The sequence below is a fragment of the Hypanus sabinus genome, chromosome 6, assembly GCF_030144855.1.
Source record: "Hypanus sabinus isolate sHypSab1 chromosome 6, sHypSab1.hap1, whole genome shotgun sequence".
NCBI lineage: Eukaryota > Metazoa > Chordata > Chondrichthyes > Myliobatiformes > Dasyatidae > Hypanus > Hypanus sabinus.
Window position 1 is genome coordinate 10,878,306 of NC_082711.1, and position 23,097 is coordinate 10,901,402.

At 47.9% G+C, this 23,097-nt stretch overlaps 1 protein-coding gene across 9 annotated transcripts in view; it reads right to left on the minus strand.

The window, feature by feature from the left end:
• The window catches only part of bmb (brambleberry), a 103,009-nt gene that overhangs the window by 6,599 nt on the left and 73,313 nt on the right, over window positions 1-23,097 (minus strand). For 7 of the 9 annotated variants that reach the window (XR_009512559.1, XM_059971686.1, XM_059971689.1 and 4 more), the window contains 2 exons: window positions 11,496-11,682; window positions 7,339-7,400 (listed from right to left, as the gene is read on the minus strand). Coding sequence is in view for 8 of the 9 variants with exons in the window: in XM_059971686.1 (XP_059827669.1) it covers window positions 7,339-7,400; window positions 11,496-11,682 (249 nt within the window). In the remaining variant the exon portion in view is untranslated. Of the gene's footprint in view, window positions 1-7,338; window positions 7,401-9,747; window positions 9,856-11,495; window positions 11,683-23,097 lie in introns of all 9 variants that reach the window. The other 2 variants (XM_059971692.1, XM_059971690.1) reach the window with 1 other exon arrangement.

Genomic DNA, 23,097 nt, shown 5'->3' on the forward strand with positions numbered 1-23,097 from the left:
CTTGCCCCCTCATCGGACACAAAAACCTGAAAGCACTACCACCAGGCTCCAGGACAGTATCTACCACGCTGTTATAAGACTATTGAATAGTTCCCTAGTACAACAGGATGGGCTCGTGACCTTGCAATCTACATATATCATTATGGCCTAGCACCTCATTGTCTACCTGCACTGCACTTCCTTTGTAAGTGACACTTCATTCTGTTATTGATTTACCTCAATGCACTGCTGTGATGAATTGATCTGCATGAACTGTCTACAGGACGAGTGTTTCCCAGTGTACCTCGGTCCACGCGACTCAATAAACCAAACTTTTACAGCTGTTTTGGACACCTTTCCCTGGTTTCCACCTTAGCCACCAGTTATTCTTATCAAGCAATCTGCTCCATCTTTCAAATCAGCCATCAATCCCTCCTGCACCAAATCCCTATTCAACGATTAATATAAAATGAATATGATTAATATAAAAAGGTTTGTTTGTCACGTGTATATCAAAACAGACAGCGGAATTTGCCATTTGCATCAAATCCAAAACGACTAGCAGGGGGCAGCCCATAAGTGCCACCAAGCTCCCATCGTCAACATAACTTACTAACCCTAACCTAGGAACAGAATTAGGCCATTTGGCCCATCGAGTCAATGCCATTTCATTGTGGCAGATCCATTCACTCCCCATAACCTTTCACACCCTGACTAATCAGGAACCTACCAACCTCCACCATAAATACACCCAATGAACTGGCCTCCACTGCCACCTGTAGGAACAAATCCCAGTTGAAGAAACTCCTCCTCATCTCCATTCCAAATGGATGTATCTCTGTTTGAGGCTGGGTCCTCTGTTCTAGACTCCCCCACCACAGGAAACATCCCCTTCGTTCTTCTAGACTAGACTCTGGACTCCCCCTTCACTGGAAAGATCCCCTTCGTTCTTCTAGACTAGACTCTGGACTCCCCTTTCACTGGAAAGATCCCCTTCGTTCTTCTAGACTAGACTCTGGACTCCCCCTTCACTGGAAAGATCCCCTTCGTTCTTCTAGACTAGACTCTGGACTCCCCCTTCACTGGAAAGATCCCCTTCATTCTTCTAGACTAGACTCTAGACTCCCCCTTCACTGGAAAGATCCCCTTCATTCTTCTAGACTAGACTCTGGACTCCCCCTTCACTGGAAAGATCCCCTTCATTCTTCTAGACTAGACTCTGGACTCCCCCTTCACTGGAAAGATCCCCTTCATTCTTCTAGACTCCAGCGAGTAAAAACGCAGAGCCATGAACCATAGCCCAAATGATAAACCTTTCATTTCCAGAATCATTCTCATGAACCTCCTCAATGCCAGCACGCAAGTCGATCGGAGTATTGCACAGATGCAACAGGAGCGAACCCATGCTGGTCCAGCAAAGAGCTTCAAAACCCAGTGTCTATAAAAGAGAGCAGTCACTGTTGGAATAGTCCGGCGTAGAGTAGCAAGGCTTTGCTGAACAGGGTTTCAGCGAGAACAGGCAGTGGCAAAGTTAGTTCATTCCTTATTTAAATCTTGCGAGAATAGGATTATGTCTACAGAGCCAGTGTTCTGTTCTGGTGTTAGATTTCCGGGACACTTCCAGCCTCCCCAGTGGCCACATCTGCACCAGGTGCATAAAGATGCAGCTCCTTAGAGACCGATTTAAGGAAATGGAGCTGCAGCTCAATGACCTTCAGCTTGTTTGAGGAAAGTGAGGCAGTGATAGGAGCTACAAGGAGCTGGTCACCCCAAGGCTACAGGAGACTTATAAATGAGTGGATGTCAGGAGAGGGAAGGGAGAACTTCAGACAGTGGCCATCCCTTTCTGTTGGGGGTGGGGGGGGGTGAAATGACCTACCTGGGGGGAAGCAACAGTGGCTGTGCCTCTGGCACGGAGTCTGGCCCTGGGAACTGAAGATGAAGACCGCAGTTATAGGGGACTCTAGTCAGGGGACAGATAGGCAATTCTGTTAATGTGAAAAGGAAACACGAATTATAGTTTGCCTCCCAAGTGCCAGGGTCTGAGATGTTTCTGAATGCTTCCACAATATCCTGAAAAGGGAGGGTGATCGGCCAGAAGTCACGGTACGTATTGGTACCAACAACGTACCAAGTAAAAGGAAGGAGGTCCTGAAAACAGAGTATATGGTGTTAGGAAGGAAATTGAGAAACAGGACCTCAAGGGTAGTAATCTCGGGGTTACTGCCTGTGCCAGGCAACAGTGAGGATAGAAGTAGAATGAGGTGCAGATAAATGTATGGCTGAAGAATTGGAGTGATTCTGATTTCTGGATAACTGGAATGTCTTCTGGGCCAGGTGGGTCCAGTACAAAACGGGTAGGTTGTACTTTAATCTGAAGGGGACCAATATCCTTGCAGGCAGGTTTACCAGAACTATTGGGGATGGTTTAAACTAATATGGCAGGGGGATGGGAACCAGGATGATAGAGCTGAGGATGAGCCAGCAGGTTTACAGGTAGATTATGGATGAACATGAATGTAAGGAAGGACAAGCCAATGATTGGGTACAATGCAGACAGAGCAAAGAGTTAAATCACGCCACAGAGGTAAAATTCAAAAGGGTGAAGAATGCAGGACTGAAAGTGCTGTATTTAAATGCACGTAGTATTTGGAATCAGGTGGATGAATTCAAAGTGCAATTTTAAATTGGTCTGCATGGCATTGTGGGCATCACTGAAAGAAGGCCACAGCTGGGAGCTCAGCATCAAAGGATATACTTTGTATTGAAAGGACAGGCAGGAAGGTATAGGTGATGGTGTGGCTCTGTTGGTAACAGATTAAACTATATCTTTGGGAATCTTATATAGGCTTCCAAATAGTGGCCAAGATGTGGGGTTGAGATTGCAAATAGAGCTGGAAAAGGATAATGTCACATTTATAATGGGGGACTTCAATATGCAAGGGGATTGGAAAATCAGGTTGGTGTCGGATCACAAGAGAGGGAATTTGTTGAATGCCTACGAGATGGCTTTTTAGCGCAGCCTGTGCTTGAGCCTGCTTGGGAAAAGGCATTTTTAGATTGAGTGTTGTGCAATAACCCAGATCTTATTAGTCAGCTTAATGTAAAGGAACCTTTAGAAGACAGTAATCATGATATGATTGAACTCATACTGCAGTTTGAGAAGAACAAGCACGTCTGATGTGTCAGTATCACAATAGAACTAAGGGAATTGCAGGGGCACGAGAGAGGAGCTTGCCCAGGTGGATTGGAGGGAGATTGACGGCACAGCAGGGATGGCTGAAGTTTCTGGGAAAGTTCCCAAGGCACAGGGTTGATATGTCTCACTGAGGAAGAAGTTCTCAAATGACAGGGACAGGTAACTGTGGTTGACAAGGGAAGTTAAAGACTGCATAAAGGCCAAGGAAAAGGCATATAAGGTAGCAAAAGTGAGTGGGAAGCTTTTAAAATCCAACAAAAGACAACTAAAAAAAGCTATAAGAAAGGAAAAGATGAAATACAAGGGCAGGCTAACCAATAATATAAAGCAGGATACCTAAAGCTTCCCCACCCCAGTAAAAGAGAGGTGAGAGGTGCTGTTGGACCACTGGGAAATGATGCTGGTGAGGTAGTAATAGGGCTCAAAGAAATGGCAGATGAACTTAGTGTGTACTTTGCATCTGTCTTCACTGTGGCAGACACTAGCAGTGTGCCAGAGGTCTGTGAGTGTCAGGGAGTAGGAATCAGTGCCATTGCTTTTACAAAGGAAAAAGTGCTAGGCAAGCTCAAAGGTCTTAAGGTGGATTAGTCGCCTGGACCAGATGGACTACATCCCAGAGTCCTGAGAGAGGTAGCTGAAGAGATAACGGATGCATAACAGATGTTATGATCTTTCAAGAATTACTTGATTCTGGCATGGTCCTGGACTGGAAAATTGCAAATGTCACTCCACTTTTTTTTTTAAGGGAGGAAGGCAAAAGAAAGGAAATTCTAGGCCAGTTAGTCTAATCTCAGTGGTTGGGGAAGTGTTGGTCCATTATTAAGGATGAGGTTTGGGTATACTTGGAGACTAATGATAAAGTAAATCAAAGTCAACATGGTTTCTGTCAAGGGAAATCTTGCCTGAAATCTGTTAAGAGTTCAAGAAAGTAACATGCTGGGTGACAGTGGATGTCATTTACTTGGATTTTCAGAAGGTGTTTGATAAGGTGCCACACATGAGGCTGCTTAACAAGATAAAATGCTATGGTGTTACAGGAAGGATACTGGCATGGACGAGGAATGGCTGACAGGCAGGAGGCAGGGAGTGGGACTAAGAGTGTTTGGCAGCTTTGGGCCTGTACTTGCTGGAACTTATAAGAATGTGGGGGGGGGGGGGAGGGGGAAATCTCATTGAGACCTACCAAATGTTGAAAGGCAACCCTTCAGAACAGAGGTAAGGAGGAATTTTTTTTTAGCCAGAGAGTAGCAAATCTGTGGAATGCCCTGACACAGACTGCGATGGAGGCCAAGTCCATGGGGATATTTAAGGAGGAGGTTGACCGTTTCCTGATCGGTCAGGGCATCAAAGGATATGGCGAGAAAGCAGGTGTATGGGGTTGAGTGGGATCCAGGATCAACCTGGAATGGCGGAGCAGACTTGATGGGCTGAATGGCCTAATTCTGCTCCTATGTCTTATGGACTTATCCTTTTAAGGGGTCCAGAATTGCTCACAATACTCCAAGTGAGTCCTCACCAGTGACTTTATAAAGCTTCAGCATTACATCCTTGCTTTTATATTCTAATCCTCTAGAAATGAATGTCTACATTGCATTTGCCTTCCTTACCACTTACTCAATTTGCAAATAAACTTTGAGGGAATCCTGCACAAGGACTCAAGTCCCTTTGCAAAGTGTTTTTTTGAATTATCTCCCCCACTTAGAAAATAGTCTGTGTTTTTATCTTCTACCAAAGTGCTAGGCTACACACTTCCTGCCACTGTATTCTATCTGCCACTTCTTTGCCCCTTCTCCTAATCTAAGCCCTCCTGTAGCCTCCCCGCTTCCTCAACGCTACCTGCCCCTCCACCTATCTTTGTACCATCCACAAACGTCGCCACAAAGCCAGCAATCCTGTCATCCAACTCATTGACATATAATGTAAAAAGCAGTCCCAACACCACCAGTCCCTGGCAGCCAATCAGAAAAGGCTCCCTTTATTCCCACTCATTGCCACCTGCCAGTCAGCCACTGTTCTATCTTTTCTGTATTACCATGGGCTCTCATCTTGTTCAGCAGCCTCATGAGTGGCACCTTGTCACCCACTGACACAGGAGCAGAATTAGGCCATTCAGCCCATCAAGTCTGCTCCACCATTCAATCATGGCTGATCCCAGATCCCACTCAACCCCATACACCTGCTTCCTCTCCATATCTTTTGATGCCTTGACTGATCAGGAAATGATCAACTTCCGCTGTAAATATACCCACGGACTTGGCCTCCACTGCAGTCTGTGGCAGAGCTTTCCACAGACTCACTACTCTCTGGCTAAAATAAATCCCTCCTTACCTCTGTTCTAAAAGGCCACCCCTCAATTTTGAGGCTGTGTCCTCTAGTTCTGGGTAGCCCCACCACAGGAAACATCCTCTCCACGTCCATCCCACCTCGTCCTTTCAACATTCAGTAGGTTATTTCATCAAAGAAATCAGCAGATTTGTCAGGTGAGATCTTCCCTCGAGGAAACCATGCTGACTATGACCCATTTTAAAATATACCTGTAAGTACCCCAAAACCACGACTTTAATCAACTCCAACATTTTCCCAACTGCTAAGGTCGACTACTGACCTATGATTTCCTTTCTTCTGCCTCTCTCCCTTCTTGAAGAGTCAAGTGAAATTTGAAATTTGTCAGTTCTCCAGAACAATGCCAGAATCTATTGATTCTTGAAAGAACATTACTACTGCCTCCACAGTTTCTTCAGCTACCCCTTTCAAAAACCTGTGGTATTGTCCATCTGGTCCAGGTGATTTATCTACCTTCAGGCCTTTCAATTTGCCAAGCATCTTCTCCCTAGTGATAGCAACTGCACTTTTGCCTCCTGACTCTCTCAAACTTCCGGCATTCTGCTCACATCTTCACAGTGAAGACTGATGCAAAATACTTATTCAGTTTGTCCGCCATTTCCTTGTCATTTTCCAGTAGTCCAATATCTATTCGCCTCTTATTCTTTACATATTGGAAAATCTCTTGGTATCCTCTTGTTCACTAGCTTACCTTCATATCTCATCTTTTCTCTCCATATGTCCTAAGTTGCCTTCTGTTAATTTTTAAAAGTTTGCCAATCCTCCATCTTCCCACTAATTTTTGCTTGATTCTACGTCTTCTCTTTGGCTTTTACTGTATGTTGGCTTTGACTTTCCTTGTCAGCCACTGTTTTGTTATCCTGCCTTGGGATGAGTCTATCCTGCACCTTGCAAATAGCTCCCAGAAGCTCCAGCCATTGCTGTTGTGTTGTCATCCTTTCTAGTGTTCCCTTTTCAAATAACTTTGGCCAGCTCCTCTCTCATGTCTCTGTAATTCTCTTTACTCCATTGTAATACTGATACATCTGACTTGCTTCTCCCCTCTCAAATTGGAAGGAGAGTTCTATCATCTCATGATCACTGACTCTCAAGGGTTCCTGTACTTTAAGCGCCCCTAATACAGTGCAGTTCGTTACACAACACCTAATCCAGAATAGCTGATCCTCTAGTGGCTTCAACCACAAGCTCCTCAAAAAAGCCATCTTGTAAGTATTCTACAAATTCTCTTTGGATCCAGCACCAATATGTAGTTGTCTACCTGCATATTGAAATCCTCCATGACCAAAAAATTGTCCTTTTGACATACTTTTTCTATCTCCCATTTACAGCCCACCTGGCTACTGTCCAGAGGCCTGTGTACAAGCCCATTCAGAGTGTTTTTACTCTGTATGTCTTTGGATTGTGGGAGAAAACCGGAGCATCCAAAGGAAACGCACAGGACCGGGAGAATGTACCAACTCCCTACAGTCTACAGACAGCAGCAGGAACCAAACCCCGATCTTACAGGCAGTGTGGTAAACTGTTGCAGTAGCTGCCACCATGTTGCCCACATACTGACAAGCCATTTTACTCATGCCAAAATCACCAGCATCCCCCATCCTTCAGCAGTAGAAAACGTAACGTCACCACCCATCAGCGGAACCAGCCCACTGGCTAGAACTCCCTCAATTGCGAGTCTGTCCCTCAATACAACAAGAGCATAGGACAATCGCTGCAAGATCACAGAATTCCACGGCCAAGTGATTCCTCCACAGCAACATGAAGTAAAACTACTTTTGCAATTTTCAGCCTCGAGTTATTTGCAACAAACTTTTTACCTTGCAAGCCACCTTGATCTAGTTTATCCAGTTCTTCTCCCAGCCTGGAAAATGAACACTTACTGGGGAAAAAAACAAAACCAACAAGATTAGCTTTCAAGTTTATTGTCATCTGCCTGTACATATATACAAGCGAACAAGAAAACAACCCTCTACACCACGATGCACCCACAAAACGTATCACACACAGCACGTAAAACAAAATATTACCAGAAGTTAATGAAATGCAATGCAAAATGCAGAGCACAGTTAAACAGCAAACAGCTCCCTGTACTGGTGATAAGACTTCAGCGATGGCAGGTACATCAAAACGGACAGTGAAGCATGTCAATGACCAACACAATCTGAGGATGTGCTGGGGGCAGCCTGCAAGTGTCACCACACTTCCAGCACCAACACAGAAAGCCCACAACTTACTAACCCATGTCTTTGTATGTGACTGCCTGCATTTGAGGTGTGCTGGTTTACTCCCACATTCCAGCTGGCCGCTGAACTGTAGCACCGTGGTTAGTGTAACACTTGTGCCGTGCCAGCGAACCAGGCTCAATTCCTACCACCGCCTGCAAGGACTCTGCATGTTCTTCCCATGACCATGCATTGCTCTGGTTTCCTCCCACATTCCAAAGATGTACCGGTTAGTAGGTTAATTAGTTTCATGGGTATAACTAAGCAGCGTGTAAAGCATTATGCTAACCACAATGCTACCATATTTAGTAACTTTCAGAAACACGCATCCTGCCACCTACAGCAGGAATAGTTCGCTACAAAAGACACTAGCAACACGCACACACACACAAAATGCTGGAGGAACTCAGCAGGCCAGGCAGAATCTATGGAAAAAGGTACAGTCGACATTTCGGGAGCACACAACACAGAAAATGATCCCAACAGACTCACTTGGAAGGACTGTTTAGGCCCTGAATGGTAGTGAGGGAGCTGGTGCAGGGACAGGTGAAGTACTTGTTCCTCCCAGAGTGGCCTCACATAGATTGGGAGACCGCTTCGCCAAACACCTACATTCCGTCTGACAGAAAAAGTGGGATCTCTCAGTGGCCACCCATTTTAATTCCACTTCCATAAGGCCACACTCAGGTTAGAGGAGCAACACCTTGTATTCGTTTGGGTAGCCTCCAAACTGATGGCATGAACATTGATTTCTCAAGCTTCTAGTAATGCCCCCACCCCCCCCCCACCTTCACCCCATCCCCTTTTCCCTCTCTCACCTTATCTTCTTGTCCTCCCATTGATTCCCTCCGGTGCTCCTTCCCCCTTTTCTTTCTTCCACAGCCTTCTGTCTTTCACCAATCAACTTCCTAGCTCTTTACTTCATCCCCCGCCCTTCAAGTTTCACCCATCACCTGGCGTTACTCTCCCCCCCCTTCACCCCCTACCTTTAAAATCTACTCCAGCTTTTTTCCTCCAGTCCTGCCGAAGGATTTCGGCCCGAAACGTTGACTGTACTTTTTCCCATAGATGCTGCCTGGCCTGCTGAGTTCCTCCAGCACTGTGTGTGTACTCAGATTTCCAGCATCTGCAGACTTTCTCTTGTTTATTACAAGAAGCATTGTCTATATACACATGTACTGGACAGAAAACAAGAGCACTCGTCCTTGCCTGCTCTCCCAGATTCAGTGGTCAGAACATTGAGCATCTCACCTCAGATCAGATTTCATGATACATATCAGTGATGATAATTTCTGATCAATTAAGGTCACATTGACGAGTGGCAGTACAGGGGTCAATGGTCAGTGCCACAGGGGCCTCATTCTGTGTCATTAAGGCTAGATTACAAATAGGTATAATGTGAAATGCACACTGCTGAGGAGTGGAGGTGAGAAACTCTGGCCCCTCCGATGACGTAACTGGAGTAGATGGGCGAACTGGTAAAGATTTCCTCTTCTGGGCACCAAAGCAATTAACCAGCAGCCAGTTGCCTAGACAAAATAGTTTAACAAAGTTCACCTGTTAAACAAGTCAAAAAATCTTACTTAGAGAAACATCGCCCTTTCAGCCCACCAATTTGACCTGTCTAATCACAGGACAATTTACAATTAACCTACTAACCAGTACATCTTTGTACTGTGGGAGGAAACCAGAGCACCCAGAGGAAACCCACATGTACACAGGAAGGACATATAAACTTTCTTAAAGGACACCAGAATTTAACTCTGAACTCTAACGCCCTGAGCTGTAATAGCATCATACTAACTGCTATATTGCTGTGGCGCCCTTGATTTTTGACAGTCAGAAACATTTGGAAATGAATTTGGGAGAAAAGATTTTTTTTTTAAAGAAGATGTGCTCAGTGAATAGGTCAGGATCAGTTAACAATTCAAAACAAAAAATGCAAGAACTAAGTCAATTTTCAATCTTCACACCATTTGTCAATGAGCATTAATCTTCACTTACCAGCCTCCGTCAAGGTCAGGAACAGATTGAAGTCCAAGGAAATGCAGCCGTTGAACTCGGACAAGGCATTCAGCACAACCAAGACCAATAACACTGCTCGGGAGAAGCCTGGAGTTTGCAGAAATGCCATGATGAGGGCAGAGGTCAGGAAGTAACTGACGTGTACAACGGAGGTGTAGATCACATGTAGGTTTCCCCCCGTGAACATCAAGTTATGAGTTACCCCAGTATAGAAAATTCCATAGACCATAAGATATAGGAGCAGAATTAGGCCATGTGGCCCATTGAGTCTGCTCTGTCGTGGCTAATCCATTTTCCTCTCAGCCCCAGTCTCCTGCCTTCTCCCTGTATACATTCATGCCCTGACTAATCAATAACTTATCAACCTCCACCCTAAATATACCCCATGACTTTGCCAACACAGCCGCCTTTGGCAACAGATTCCACAGATTCACTACCCTCTGACTCAAGAAATTCCTCATCTTTGTTTTAAATAGATGCCCCTCTATTCTGAGGCTGAGTCTTCTGGTCATAGACTCCCCCACCAGAGGAAACATCCTCTCCACATCCATTATCAAGGCCTTTCTGCATTTAATAGATTTCAATGAGATTTCGCCCCCTGCCCCACCCCAGCACCATTCTTCTGAATTTCAGCACGTACAGGCCCAGAGCCGTCAAACATCCTTCAGATGGTAACCTTGTCATTCCTGATATCAGTGTAATTGAGACTGAAAACTGTTCGCAGGACCAAGTGAGGCCTCACCAGTGCTTTGTGAAGCTCCAACATTACATATTCTAGATTACACATTCTATATTTCAGTCAATTCGCAATAACCACCAGTCCAGCAGACAATACAAATTGGGTAATCTGAAGACCATATTAAATTCCACCAACATCTCGACTCTTTTGGTCTCCAATCCATTATAGTTCCTGTGTTCCCTCAACAGGTTGAGGGAGGCTTAAAAGTGAGGCTGAGGAGTTCGAATAAAGTTTTTCCTTCGACTGCAGTTACCGACTCCGTGTCGTAATTTTAGCGCTGCGTGTAGCACACCGCTACAAAAGCACATTTTTCTGTTAATATAGATTGTTCATGTTGTGTCTGCAAGGAGTTTAAACGTCCTCTGTGGCCACATGGATTTCCTCCGGGTGCTCTGGTTCCCTCCCAGTCTAAAGACATGCCAGTTGGTAGGTTAATTGGTCATTATAATGTGTTTAGGCGAGGGTTAAATTAGGGATTTGCTGGGCAGTGCAGCTGGAAGAGCTTGTTCCATCTTAGTTTCTCCTACTCTCACTCAGCTCCCTCTACTTTACCTTGCAAAAAAAAAAGGCCACATTTACCAAAAACAAGAGATTTCTCAGATGCTGGAAATCTTTAGCAACATGCATGAAATGCTGGAGGAACTCAGCAAGTCAGGCAGCATCTATGGAGGCAGTACCAGGACTGAAGGGTTTCAGCTCAAACTGTCGACTGTTTATTTCCCTCCATAGATACTGCCTGATTTGCTCAGTCATATTTAACAAGCCGTTATTACCATCTCTATGACATCATCAAACTACACTTCATTCCATCCCTATCCCCAGACAGTTTCTTTGTTCCTTGAAACCCATTTTCTCACCTTCTCCCCCCCACCACCGGGAGGGACCACTGCACACTTTTAGCTATTATGCTTGTCTTTCAAATTTCCAACAGTTTTGTTTGAACTCTGTAATGTTAAAATTTAACTGTATCCGAGTAGGGGGACAGCACCCTGGTACAAATGCACGTGGCTGCGTATCTGTCCACTGGAGGAAGCTGTTCAGTCTCTGGTTCACTCCTTTCTCCAGCTGGGCGAGCACGTGCACCACCACAGTAACCGTCTGCAGCTTATCCATCAACTGGTCATAGTGGTTGGCCGTCTGGGACTGCTGGGCAGCAAAATGGACCAGGTTCGACTCTAGGCAAAAGTATTCGATGTCAGCAGTTGTTCAAAACTCAAGAGACAAGAGCACAGAAACAAAGTATCTGAGTCACTGAATCCCTGAATTTCTTTTTGTTACAAGACTATAAGACAGGAGCAGAAATAGGCCACACAGCTATTCGGTTTGTTCATTTATGGTGTGCAAAAATGCTTTAGAACATAGCACATTACAGGCACTTCAACACACGATGTTGTGCCGATATTTTAACCGACTCCGAGATTAATCCAACTCTCCCCAGCCCTCCATTTTTCTATCATCCATGTGGCTAAGAATCTTTTCAATGTCCCAAATGTATGTGTCTCTACCAACGCCCCTACTAACACATTCCACACTCCTGTCACTGTTTAAAAAATTACTTCTGACATCCCCTCCACACTTTACTCCAATCACTCCGCTGCTGCCCTGGGGAAAAGCTGCCAGCTGTTCACCGCCTGTGCCTCTTACCCCTTTTTCTCAGCGACTGATTACCAGGTCGTTACCTTTATAAATTGGTGCAACATTTAATAGAAGACATGGGTCCTGTATGAGGCAAAGCTTTACCATATAAAACAAAGTATGAAAACACAGAAGAGATTTACTGAATGGTTTCAGGGATAAAGGGGTTTGAGTTCAATGGATAAACTGAAGAATCCAAGGGTTCGTCTCTTAAGGAGAAAGACAGCCAAGAGGACTTCAGTTGTCAGAAATGAGTTAACACGATTTTTACTTTTGAATGATAACCAGATTGTACAGATTTAAAGAGGTTGCCAAGATACCTTTTTTTAAAGCAGTACTTGTGGTGAACTACATATACCTGTCTGGACACGCCCCCCCCCACCCCCCGCTGACTGCTCCTGTGGCTCCTCCCACAGACCCCGATATAAAGGTGATTAGGCCTGAGCCCTGCCCTCAGTCTCCAGGATGTAGTATGGTGGTCAATTGCTGCTTGTTCTTTCTTCCAGTCAATAAAAGCCTATATCTTGCCTCTCGTCTCTGAGAGTTATTGATGGTGCATCAATACTGATTAGGATTTGGAGCATTACGAAATGCTGAAGGAACTCAGCAATTCGGGAAGCAACTAAGGAGAGGAATAAACAGTCGATGTATTGGGCTGTGACTCTTCAACACCAATCCTGATAAAAAGTCGCAGCTGAATAAATCAGTTTATTCCACTCCATAGATGCTGCTGGAACTACTGAGATGCCCCAGCATTTTGTGAATGCTGCTCTGGATTTCCAGCATCTGCAGAATCTCATATTTACGATTAGGATTTGGAATACATTGTCCACAAACAGCTGGTGGGAACAATAAAAGGCCCGGGAGGTGGGGGCTGTGAGAGATTCTCCTTTGGTCTCACGTTTCTGTGGGGATATCCGTTGTTATTATCAGCTGTTTTTTTGTCTTGTGTTTTGTTGCATCTTGGAGGATTCAACAAGCTGTATTGGTCTCTTTCGTCCCCCTTGCCCAAGGAGCACTGTTAAACTTCTTTCAAGTACCGGAAACCTGAAAGCCCACTATCTGGGCAGTGAGTTTCCAGCAGCCCGCGTTGAATTCCCTCAGCAGGGAGTCTGCACGTTCCCTGTGACTGCGTGGCTTTCTTCCGGGTTCCACCCACACTCCAAAGACATACGTTCATCGATCGCAATTGAATGGTGTGTGTTACCATGCTTAGCTCTTGTGACGAGATCTGAAGGGTTCTTCTAAAGTGGACTGTTTCTTTAAACGAGAGAGAGGGAGCGAACAGCTTGTGTGCTAATTCAGCAGCAGGGAGAGAGGGAGAAAGTCTGAGTTGACTTGGAAGCTGCAAGGCAGAGCTATACAATGGACAGCTGGTGTTCAGCACTTGGAGATATATGCAAGGTCAGTCGACTTTTTAATCAGACACACAAGACACACTACGCCAGAGGCAAGGCAGACACTGGTGAGCTGTGTGTGCCCACAAGGATGGGGCTTTTGCTCACAATGTGGACAAAGGAGTGACCAGTGGAATGCAGTCAGTGTGTTTAAACCCTGGCCTGGGGTGATAGTGTTACCGTGGAAACAGCCACCTTTCTGTGGTCACAAGTTGGTGACTTTAGATAAGTTTCGGGAGCAGGATGACGTGGAGGATCGGTTTCGGCATTTGGAAGTCTCTCTCTCTCTCCCTCCCTCCCCCTCCCTCTCCAACTCTACTCAAATCAAATTCCAGAACTGAACTGATTACTTACCATCCCACCGTGAGACTGTATCACCTATACCAGGGGTCAGCAACCTTTACCACTGCAAGAGCCATTTGGACCCGTTTCCCACAGAAAAGAAAACACTGGGAGCCACAAAACCCGTTTGACATTTAAAATGAAATAACACTGCATACAACGGTTTTTTTTTGCCTTTATGCTATGTATAAATAAACCATAATGTGTTGCATTTATGAAATCGATGAACTCCTGCAGAGAAAATGAAATTACATTACATTTCATGCAACAAAAACATTTTGAACTCCGAAAAAAAGACGTTGGGTTGAAGGTTACTTTTAAGTAAAATACTCAACGTCTATTTGAGTCCTTCTTGTATTTATGAAAAACGCCAAACTTAAATTGTCCGCCAGCAGCAAACCAAAAATAACGTCAGCCAGCTGTCAACCTGAAAAATAAAAGGACTATTTCACTGAACAATGAAAACATATGAATATATGTAAAATAATAGGCAATTAAAATATTTATCATACTTGGTTAATGGGATTTCTGCTCCTGGACCTCAGCGAACAACGTCTGCACATTAGGGCTGTATGACGTCACCTTCATCTTTACACAGGATCGCAAGCTGTCATCTGTGAGGCGTGCGCAGTGTTTGTTTTTAATAAAGTTCATGTTGGAGAACACCTGCTCACGTTCATATGTGGTTCCAAAGATCGACAGGACTCCAAGTGCATAATGTTTACATAAATGTCGGGGATAGCATTCCATGTTTCGAACACAAGTTTGTCCGGTTAGGGGAGGTTTTCAATATCACTCCGTTTGTGATTCTGAGCAAGAACGGCCTTCTGACGGGCAACATCTTCAAGGTCTGCTGTCAAGCGTCTAAACTTGGACACCCATATGTCTTTGTCGGCGATGTCGGCCAGTTCCATCTCAAGATCAGGTTGACTCACACCTGCCAATGCAGTCGTATTCAGTAGGGATGGATCGATGCTTAGCGGAGTGACCGGGAAGGATAATGTGTTTTTTTTCCTCTCTGAACTCACAGAAGCGTTTCCCAAACTACGTTTGCATTGCGATGATTGCAGAATGTAAATACTCTGAATTTATCATGTCGTGACCTTGTTTGAACTCTCTCAAATTGGGGAAGTGAGACAATGTGCCTTTCTGTAAATCTCTGGCAAGCACTGTCAACTTGCGCTCGAATGCCAAAACATCCTCCAACATGTGCAGGGCTGTACGTCCTTTCCCCTGAAGAGCTGTGTTCAGGTGCGCTGTCATGTCTACCATGAAGTGTAGCTTTTCCAGCCACTCTGGCTGTTCCAGCTCAGGAAAGTTGAGCCCTTTGCTGCCCAGGAAAGTTTTCACTTCTTCCAGACACGCGACAAAGCGTTTCAGCACCTCCCCTCTGGACAGCCAGCGATAAAAACACGTTGTAGCGGTGTGCTACACGCAGTCAGTAAACTGCAGTCAAAGATAGCTTTATTCGAACTAAACAGCCTTGCTTTTAAGCCTCCCTCAACCCGCCCGCCCATGGGCACAGATGCTCCAAAAGACACGTACTCACAAACCCCCGTAGGCTATCTCCCTTAGCCTGAACGCTGGCTAATTGTGAGCCGGTTCGGATGTGTCAGGAAATGGATCGCCACAACGTCTTATTTAGATTATACAAGATCACCATAATCTTCAAATTTAGAATTACATTTCAAAAACTAACAAACTAACATAAAATACATTTTAATTAAATACTGACCATTTATTTTCCAAAGCCACGGGGAGCCGCAGCACAGAGATGAAAGAGCTGCATGCGGCTCCGGAGCCGCAGGTTGCCGACCCCCGACCTATACCATCTGAGCTGGGGAAACCTTGGGAACCTTATTTACTCTTATATGTATATGCATATACCTTGCTAACCTGTTTACCTTACCTTGTTTTATATTACTTATTCACCTAGTTACTAATAAAATAGTTTATAATGGAAGACTCAGACTCTAGGTGTGTCCATTTCTGCTGGGGGGGTTTTAAACCCGTTACGAGGTACGTAACACTCTAAACAAGATAAATAAATTATTCAGAAATGCTGATGGTTTGGCATTTGACTCAAAAGGTTTGTTTTTTGGTACTCCTGCAAACTCATCAGGGTGCTATTTTCCACATCCTGCGAAAAAAGCCTGATTTCCCATCTACAGAGGGGAATAAACAGTTGATGTTTCAGGTTGAGAGCCTTTGTCAACTGAACCGAATTGCTTACTGTTTATTCCTCTCCAGAGATGCTGATTGATTTGCTAAGTTTTTGTTTACTGCTCAAGGTTTCCAGCATCTGCAGAATCTCTTGTGCCTCCCACTAACACAGCTCTGCGACATGAAACAATGAACATACTGGTGCCCGAGGGACATGGTTACGTGGAGCTCTGCGACGTGAAACAATGGACATACTGGCGCCCGAGGGACACGGTTACGTGGAGCTCTGCGACATGAAACAATGGACATACTGGTGCCCGAGGGACACGGTTATGTGGAGCTCTGCGACATGAAACAATGAACCTACTGGGGCCCGAGGGACACGGTTACGTGGAGCTCTGCGACGTGAAACAACGGACATACTGGTGCCCGAGGGACACGGTTACGTGGAGCTCTGCGACATGAAACAATGAACCTACCGGGGACCGAGGGACACTGTTACGTGGAGCTCTGGGACATGAAACAATGAACATACTGGTGCCTGAGGGACACGGTTACGTGGAGCTCTGCAACATGAAACAATGAACATACTGGTGCCCGAGGGCCGCAGTTACGTGGAGCTATGCGACGTGAAACAATGAACATACTGGTGCCTGAGGGACACGGTTACGTGGAGCTCTGGGACATGAAACAATGAACATACTGGTGCCCGAGGGACACGGTTACGTGGAGCTCTGCGACATGAAACAATGAACATACTGGTGCCTGAGGGACACGGTTACGTGGAGCTCTGCAACATGAAACAATGAACATACTGGTGCCCGAGGGACACAGTTACGTGGAGCTCTGCGACGTGAAACAATGAACATACTGGTGCCTGAGGGACACGGTTACGTGGAGCTCTGCGACATGAAACAATGAACATACTGGTGCCCAAGGGACACGGTTACGTGGAGCTCTGCGGCTTGAAACAATGGACATACTGGTGCCCGAGGGACACGGTTACGTGGAGCTCTGGGACATGAAACAATGGACATGCTGGTGCCCGAGTGACACGGTTACGTGGAGCTCTGGGACATGAAACAATGGACATGCTGGTGCCCGAGGGACACGGTTACGTGGAGCTCTGCGACGTGAAACAATGGACATACTGGTGCCCGAGGGACACGGTTACGTGGAGCTCTGCGACGTGAAACAATGAACATACTGGTGCCCGAGGGACACGGTTACGTGGAGCTCTGCGACGTGAAACAATGGACATACCGGTGTCCGAGGGGCACTGTTACGTGGAGCTCTGGGACATGAAACAATGGACATACTGGTGCCCGAGGGACACTGTTACGTGGAGCTCTGCGACTTGAAACAATGAACATACTGGTGCCCGAGGGACACGGTTACGTGGAGCTCTGCGGCGTGAAACAATGTACATACTGGTGCCCGAGGGACACGGTTACGTGGAGCTCTGCAACATGAAACAATGAACATACTGGTGCCCGAGGGACACGGTTACGTGGAGCTCTGCGGCGTGAAACAATGAACATACTGGTGCCCGAGGGACACGGTTACGTGGAGCTCTGCGGCTTGAAACAATGGACATACTGGTGCCCGAGGGACACGGTTACATGGAGCTCTGGGACATGAAACACTGGGCATACTGGTGCCCGAGGGACACGGTTACGTGGAGCTCTGCGACGTGAAACAATGCACATACTGGTGCCCGAGGGACACGGTTACGTGGAGCTCTGCGATGTGAAACAATGAACATACTGGTGCCCGAGGGACACGGTTACGTGGAGCTCTGGGACATGAAACAATGGACATACTGGTGCCCGAGGGACACGGTTACGTGGAGCTCTGGGACATGAAACAATGAACATACTGGTGCCCGAGGGACACGGTTACGTGGAGCTCTGCGACGTGAAACAATGGACATACTGGTGCCCGAGGGATACGGTTACGTGGAGCTCTGCGACGTGAAACAATGAACATACTGGTGCCCGAGGGACACGGTTACGTGGAGCTCTGCGACGTGAAACAATGGACATACCGGTGCCCGAGGGACACGGTTACGTGGAGCTCTGCGACGTGAAACAATGGACATACTGGCGCCCGAGGGACACGGTTACGTGCAGCTCTGGGACCTGAAACAATGAACATACTGGTGCCCGAGGGACACGGTTACGTGGAGCTCTGGGACATGAAACAATGGACATACTGGTGCCCGAGGGACACTGTTACGTGGAGCTCTGCGACATGAAACAATGGACATACTGGTGCCCGAGGGACACGGTTACGTGGAGCTCTGCGACATGAAACAATGAACATACTGGGGCCCGAGGGACACGGTTACGTGGAGCTCTGCGACGTGAAACAATGGACATACTGGCGCCCGAGGGACACGGTTACGTGGAGCTCTGCGACATGAAACAATGGACATACCGGTGTCCGAGGGGCACTGTTACGTGGAGCTCTGCGACGTGAAACAATGGACATACTGGTGCCCGAGGGACACGGTTACGTGGAGCTCTGCGACGTGAAACAATGCACATACTGGTGCCCGAGGGACACGGTTACGTGGAGCTCTGCGATGTGAAACAATCGACATACTTGTGCCCGAGGGACACGGTTACGTGGAGCTCTGCAACTTGAAACAATGAACATACTGGTGCCCGAGGGACACGGTTACGTGGAGCTCTGCGACGTGAAACAATGGACATACTGGTGCCCGAGGGACACCGTTACGTGGAGCTCTGCGACATGAAACAATGAACATACCGGTGCCCGAGGGACACTGTTACGTGCAGCTCTGCGACATGAAACAATAAACATACTGGTGCCCGAGGGACACGGTTACGTGGAGCTCTGGGACCTGAAACAATGGACATACTGGTGCCCGAGGGACAAGGTTACGTGGAGCTCTGCGACGTGAAACAATGGACATACTGGTGCCCGAGGGACACGGTTACGTGGAGCTCTGCGACGTGAAGCAATGAACATACTGGTGCCCGAGGGACACGGTTACGTGGAGCTCTGCGACGTGAAACAATGGACATACTGGTGCCCGAGGGACACGGTTACGTGGAGCTCTGCGACGTGAAACAATGGACATACTGGCGCCCGAGGGACACGGTTACGTGGAGCTCTGGGACATGAAACAATGAACATACTGGTGCCCGAGGGACACGGTTACGTGGAGCTCTGTGACATGAAACAATGGACATACTGGTGCCCGAGGGACACTGTTACGTGGAGCTCTGCGACATGAAACAATGGACATAATGGTGCCCGAGGGACACGGTTACGTGGAGCTCTGCGACATGAAACAATGAACATACTGGGGCCCGAGGGACACGGTTACGTGGAGCTCTGCGACGTGAAACAATGGACATACCGGTGTCCGAGGGGCACTGTTACGTGGAGCTCTGGGACATGAAACAATGGACATACTGGTGCCCGAGGGACACTGTTACGTGGAGCTCTGCGACATGAAACAATGAACATACTGGTACCCGAGGGACACGGTTACGTGGAGCTCTGCGGCGTGAAACAATGGACATACTGGTACCCGAGGGCCGCAGTTACGTGGAGCTCTACGACTTGAAACAATGAACATACTGGTGCCTGAGGGACACGGTTACGTGGAGCTCTGCGACATGAAACAATGGACATACTGGTGCCCGAGGGACACGGTTACGTGGAGCTCTGCGGCTTGAAACAATGGACATACTGGTGCCTGAGGGACACGGTTACGTGGAGCTCTGGGACATTAAACAATGAACATACTGGTACCCAAGGGACACGGTTACGTGGAGCTCTGCGACTTGAAACAATGGACATACTGGTGCCTGAGGGACACGGTTACGTGGAGCTCTGCGACATGAAACAATGGACATACTGGTGCCCGAGGGACACGGTTACGTGGAGCTCTGCGGCTTGAAACAATGGACATACTGGTGCCTGAGGGACACGGTTACGTGGAGCTCTGCGACGTGAAACAATGAACATACTGGTGCCCGAGGGACACGGTTACGTGGAGCTCTGCGACGTGAAACAATGGACATACTGGTGCCCGAGGGAAACGGTTACGTGGAGCTCTGGGACATGAAACAATGAACATACCGGTGTCCGAGGGACACGGTTACGTGGAGCTCTGGGACATGAAACAATGAACATACTGGTGCCCGAGGGAAACGGTTACGTGGAGCTCTGCGACGTGAAACAATGCACATACTGGTGCCCGAGGGACACGGTTACGTGGAGCGCTGCGATGTGAAACAATCGACATACTTGTGCCCGAGGGACACGGTTACGTGGAGCTCTGCGACATGAAACAATGAACATACTGGTGCTCGAGGGACACGGTTACGTGGAGCTCTGCGATGTGAAACAATCGACATACTTGTGCCCGAGGGACACGGTTACGTGGAGCTCTGCGACATGAAACAATGAACATACTGGTGCACGAGGGACACGGTTACGTGGAGCTCTGCGACGTGAAACAATGGACATACTGGTGCCCGAGGGACACGGTTACGTGGAGCTCTGCGACGTGAAACAATGCACATACTGGTGCCCGAGGGACACGGTTACGTGGAGTTCTGCGATGTGAAACAATCGACATACTTGTGCCCGAGGGACACGGTTACGTGGAGCTCTGGGACATGAAACAATGAACATACTGGTGCCCGAGGGACACGGTTACGTGGAGCTCTGGGACATGAAACAATGGACATACTGGTGCCCGAGGGACACGGTTACGTGGAGCTCTGCGACATGAAACAATGAACATACTGGTGCCCGAGGGACACGGTTACGTGGAGCTCTGCGACATGAAACAATGAACATACTGGTGCCCGAGGGACACAGTTACGTGGAGCTCTGGGACATGAAACAATGGACATACTGGTGCCCGAGGGAGATGGTTACGTGGAGCTCTGCGTCTTGAAACAATGAACATACTGGTGCCCGAGGGACACGGTTACGTGGAGCTCTGCGACGTGAAACAATGGACATACTGGTGCCCGAGGGACACGGTTACGTGGAGCTCTGCGACGTGAAACAATGAACATACTGGTGCCCGAGGGACACGGTTACGTGGAGCTCTGCGACGTGAAACAATGGACATACTGGCGCCCGAGGGACACGGTTACGTGGAGCTCTGGGACATGAAACAATGAACATACTGGTGTCCGAGGGGCACTGTTACGTGGAGCTCTGGGACATGAAACAATGGACATACTGGTGCCCGAGGGACACGGTTACGTGGAGCTCTGCGACGTGAAACAATGGACATACTGGTGCCCGAGGGCCGCAGTTACGTGGAGCTCTGCGACGTGAAACAATGAACATACTGGTGCCCGAGGGACACGGTTACGTGGAGCTCTGCGACGTGAAACAATGGACATACTGGCGCCCGAGGGACACGGTTACGTGGAGCTCTGGGACATGAAACAATGAACATACTGGTGTCCGAGGGGCACTGTTACGTGGAGCTCTGGGACATGAAACAATGGACATACTGGTGCCCGAGGGACACGGTTACGTGGAGCTCTGCGACGTGAAACAATGGACATACTGGTGCCCGAGGGCCGCAGTTACGTGGAGCTCTGCGACGTGAAACAATGAACATACTGGTGCCCGAGGGACACGGTTACGTGGAGCTCTGCGACGTGAAACAATGGACATACTGGTGCCCGAGGGCCGCAGTTACGTGGAGCTCTGCGATGTGAAACAATGGACATACTGGTGCCCGAGGGACACGGTTACGTGGAGCTCTGCGACGTGAAACAATGCACATACTGGTGCCCGAGGGACACGGTTACGTGGAGCTCTGCGACGTGAAACAATGCACATACTGGTGCCCGAGGGACACGGTTACGTGGAGCTCTGCGACGTGAAACAATGGACATACTGGTGCCTGAGGGACACGGTTACGTGGAGCTCTGCGACGTGAAACAATGCACATACTGGCGCCCGAGGGACACGGTTACGTGGAGCTCTGGGACATGAAACAATGCACATACTGGTGCCCGAGGGACACGGTTACGTGGAGCTCTGGGACATGAAACAATGGACATACTGGTGCCCGAGGGACACTGTTACGTGGAGCTCTGCGACATGAAACAATGGACATACTGGTGCCCGAGGGACACGGTTACGTGGAGCTCTGCGACATGAAACAATGAACATACTGGTGCCTGAGGGACACTGTTACGTGGAGCTCTGCGACTTGAAACAATGAACATACTGGGGCCCGAGGGACACGGTTACGTAGAGCTCTGCGACGTGAAACAATGGACATACCGGTGTCCGAGGGGCACTGTTACGTGGAGCTCTGGGACATGATACAATGGACATACTGGTGCCCGAGGGACACGGTTACGTGGAGCTCTGCGACATGAAACAATGGACATACTGGTGCCCGAGGGACACGGTTACGTGGAGCTCTGCGACATGAAACAATGAACATACTGGGGCCCGAGGGACACGGTTACGTGGAGCTCTGCGACGTGAAACAATGGACATACCGGTGTCCGAGGGGCACTGTTACGTGGAGCTCTGGGACATGATACAATGGACATACTGGTGCCCGAGGGACACTGTTACGTGGAGCTCTGCGACATGAAACAATGAACATACTGGTGCCCGAGGGACACGGTTACGTGGAGCTCTGGGACATGAAACAATGGGCATACTGGTGCCCGAGGGACACGGTTACGTGGAGCTCTGCGACGTGAAACAATGGACATACTGGTGCCCGAGGGACACGGTTACGTGGAGCTCTGCAACGTGAAACAATGCACATACTGGAGCCCGAGGGACACGGTTACGTGGAGCTCTGCGATGTGAAACAATCGACATACTTGTGCCCGAGGGACACGGTTACGTGGAGCTCTGCGACATGAAACAATGAACATACTGGTGCCCGAGGGACACGGTTACGTGGAGCTCTGCGATGTGAAACAATCGACATACTTGTGCCCGAGGGACACGGTTACGTGGAGCTCTGCGACATGAAACAATGAACATACTGGTGCTCGAGGGACACGGTTA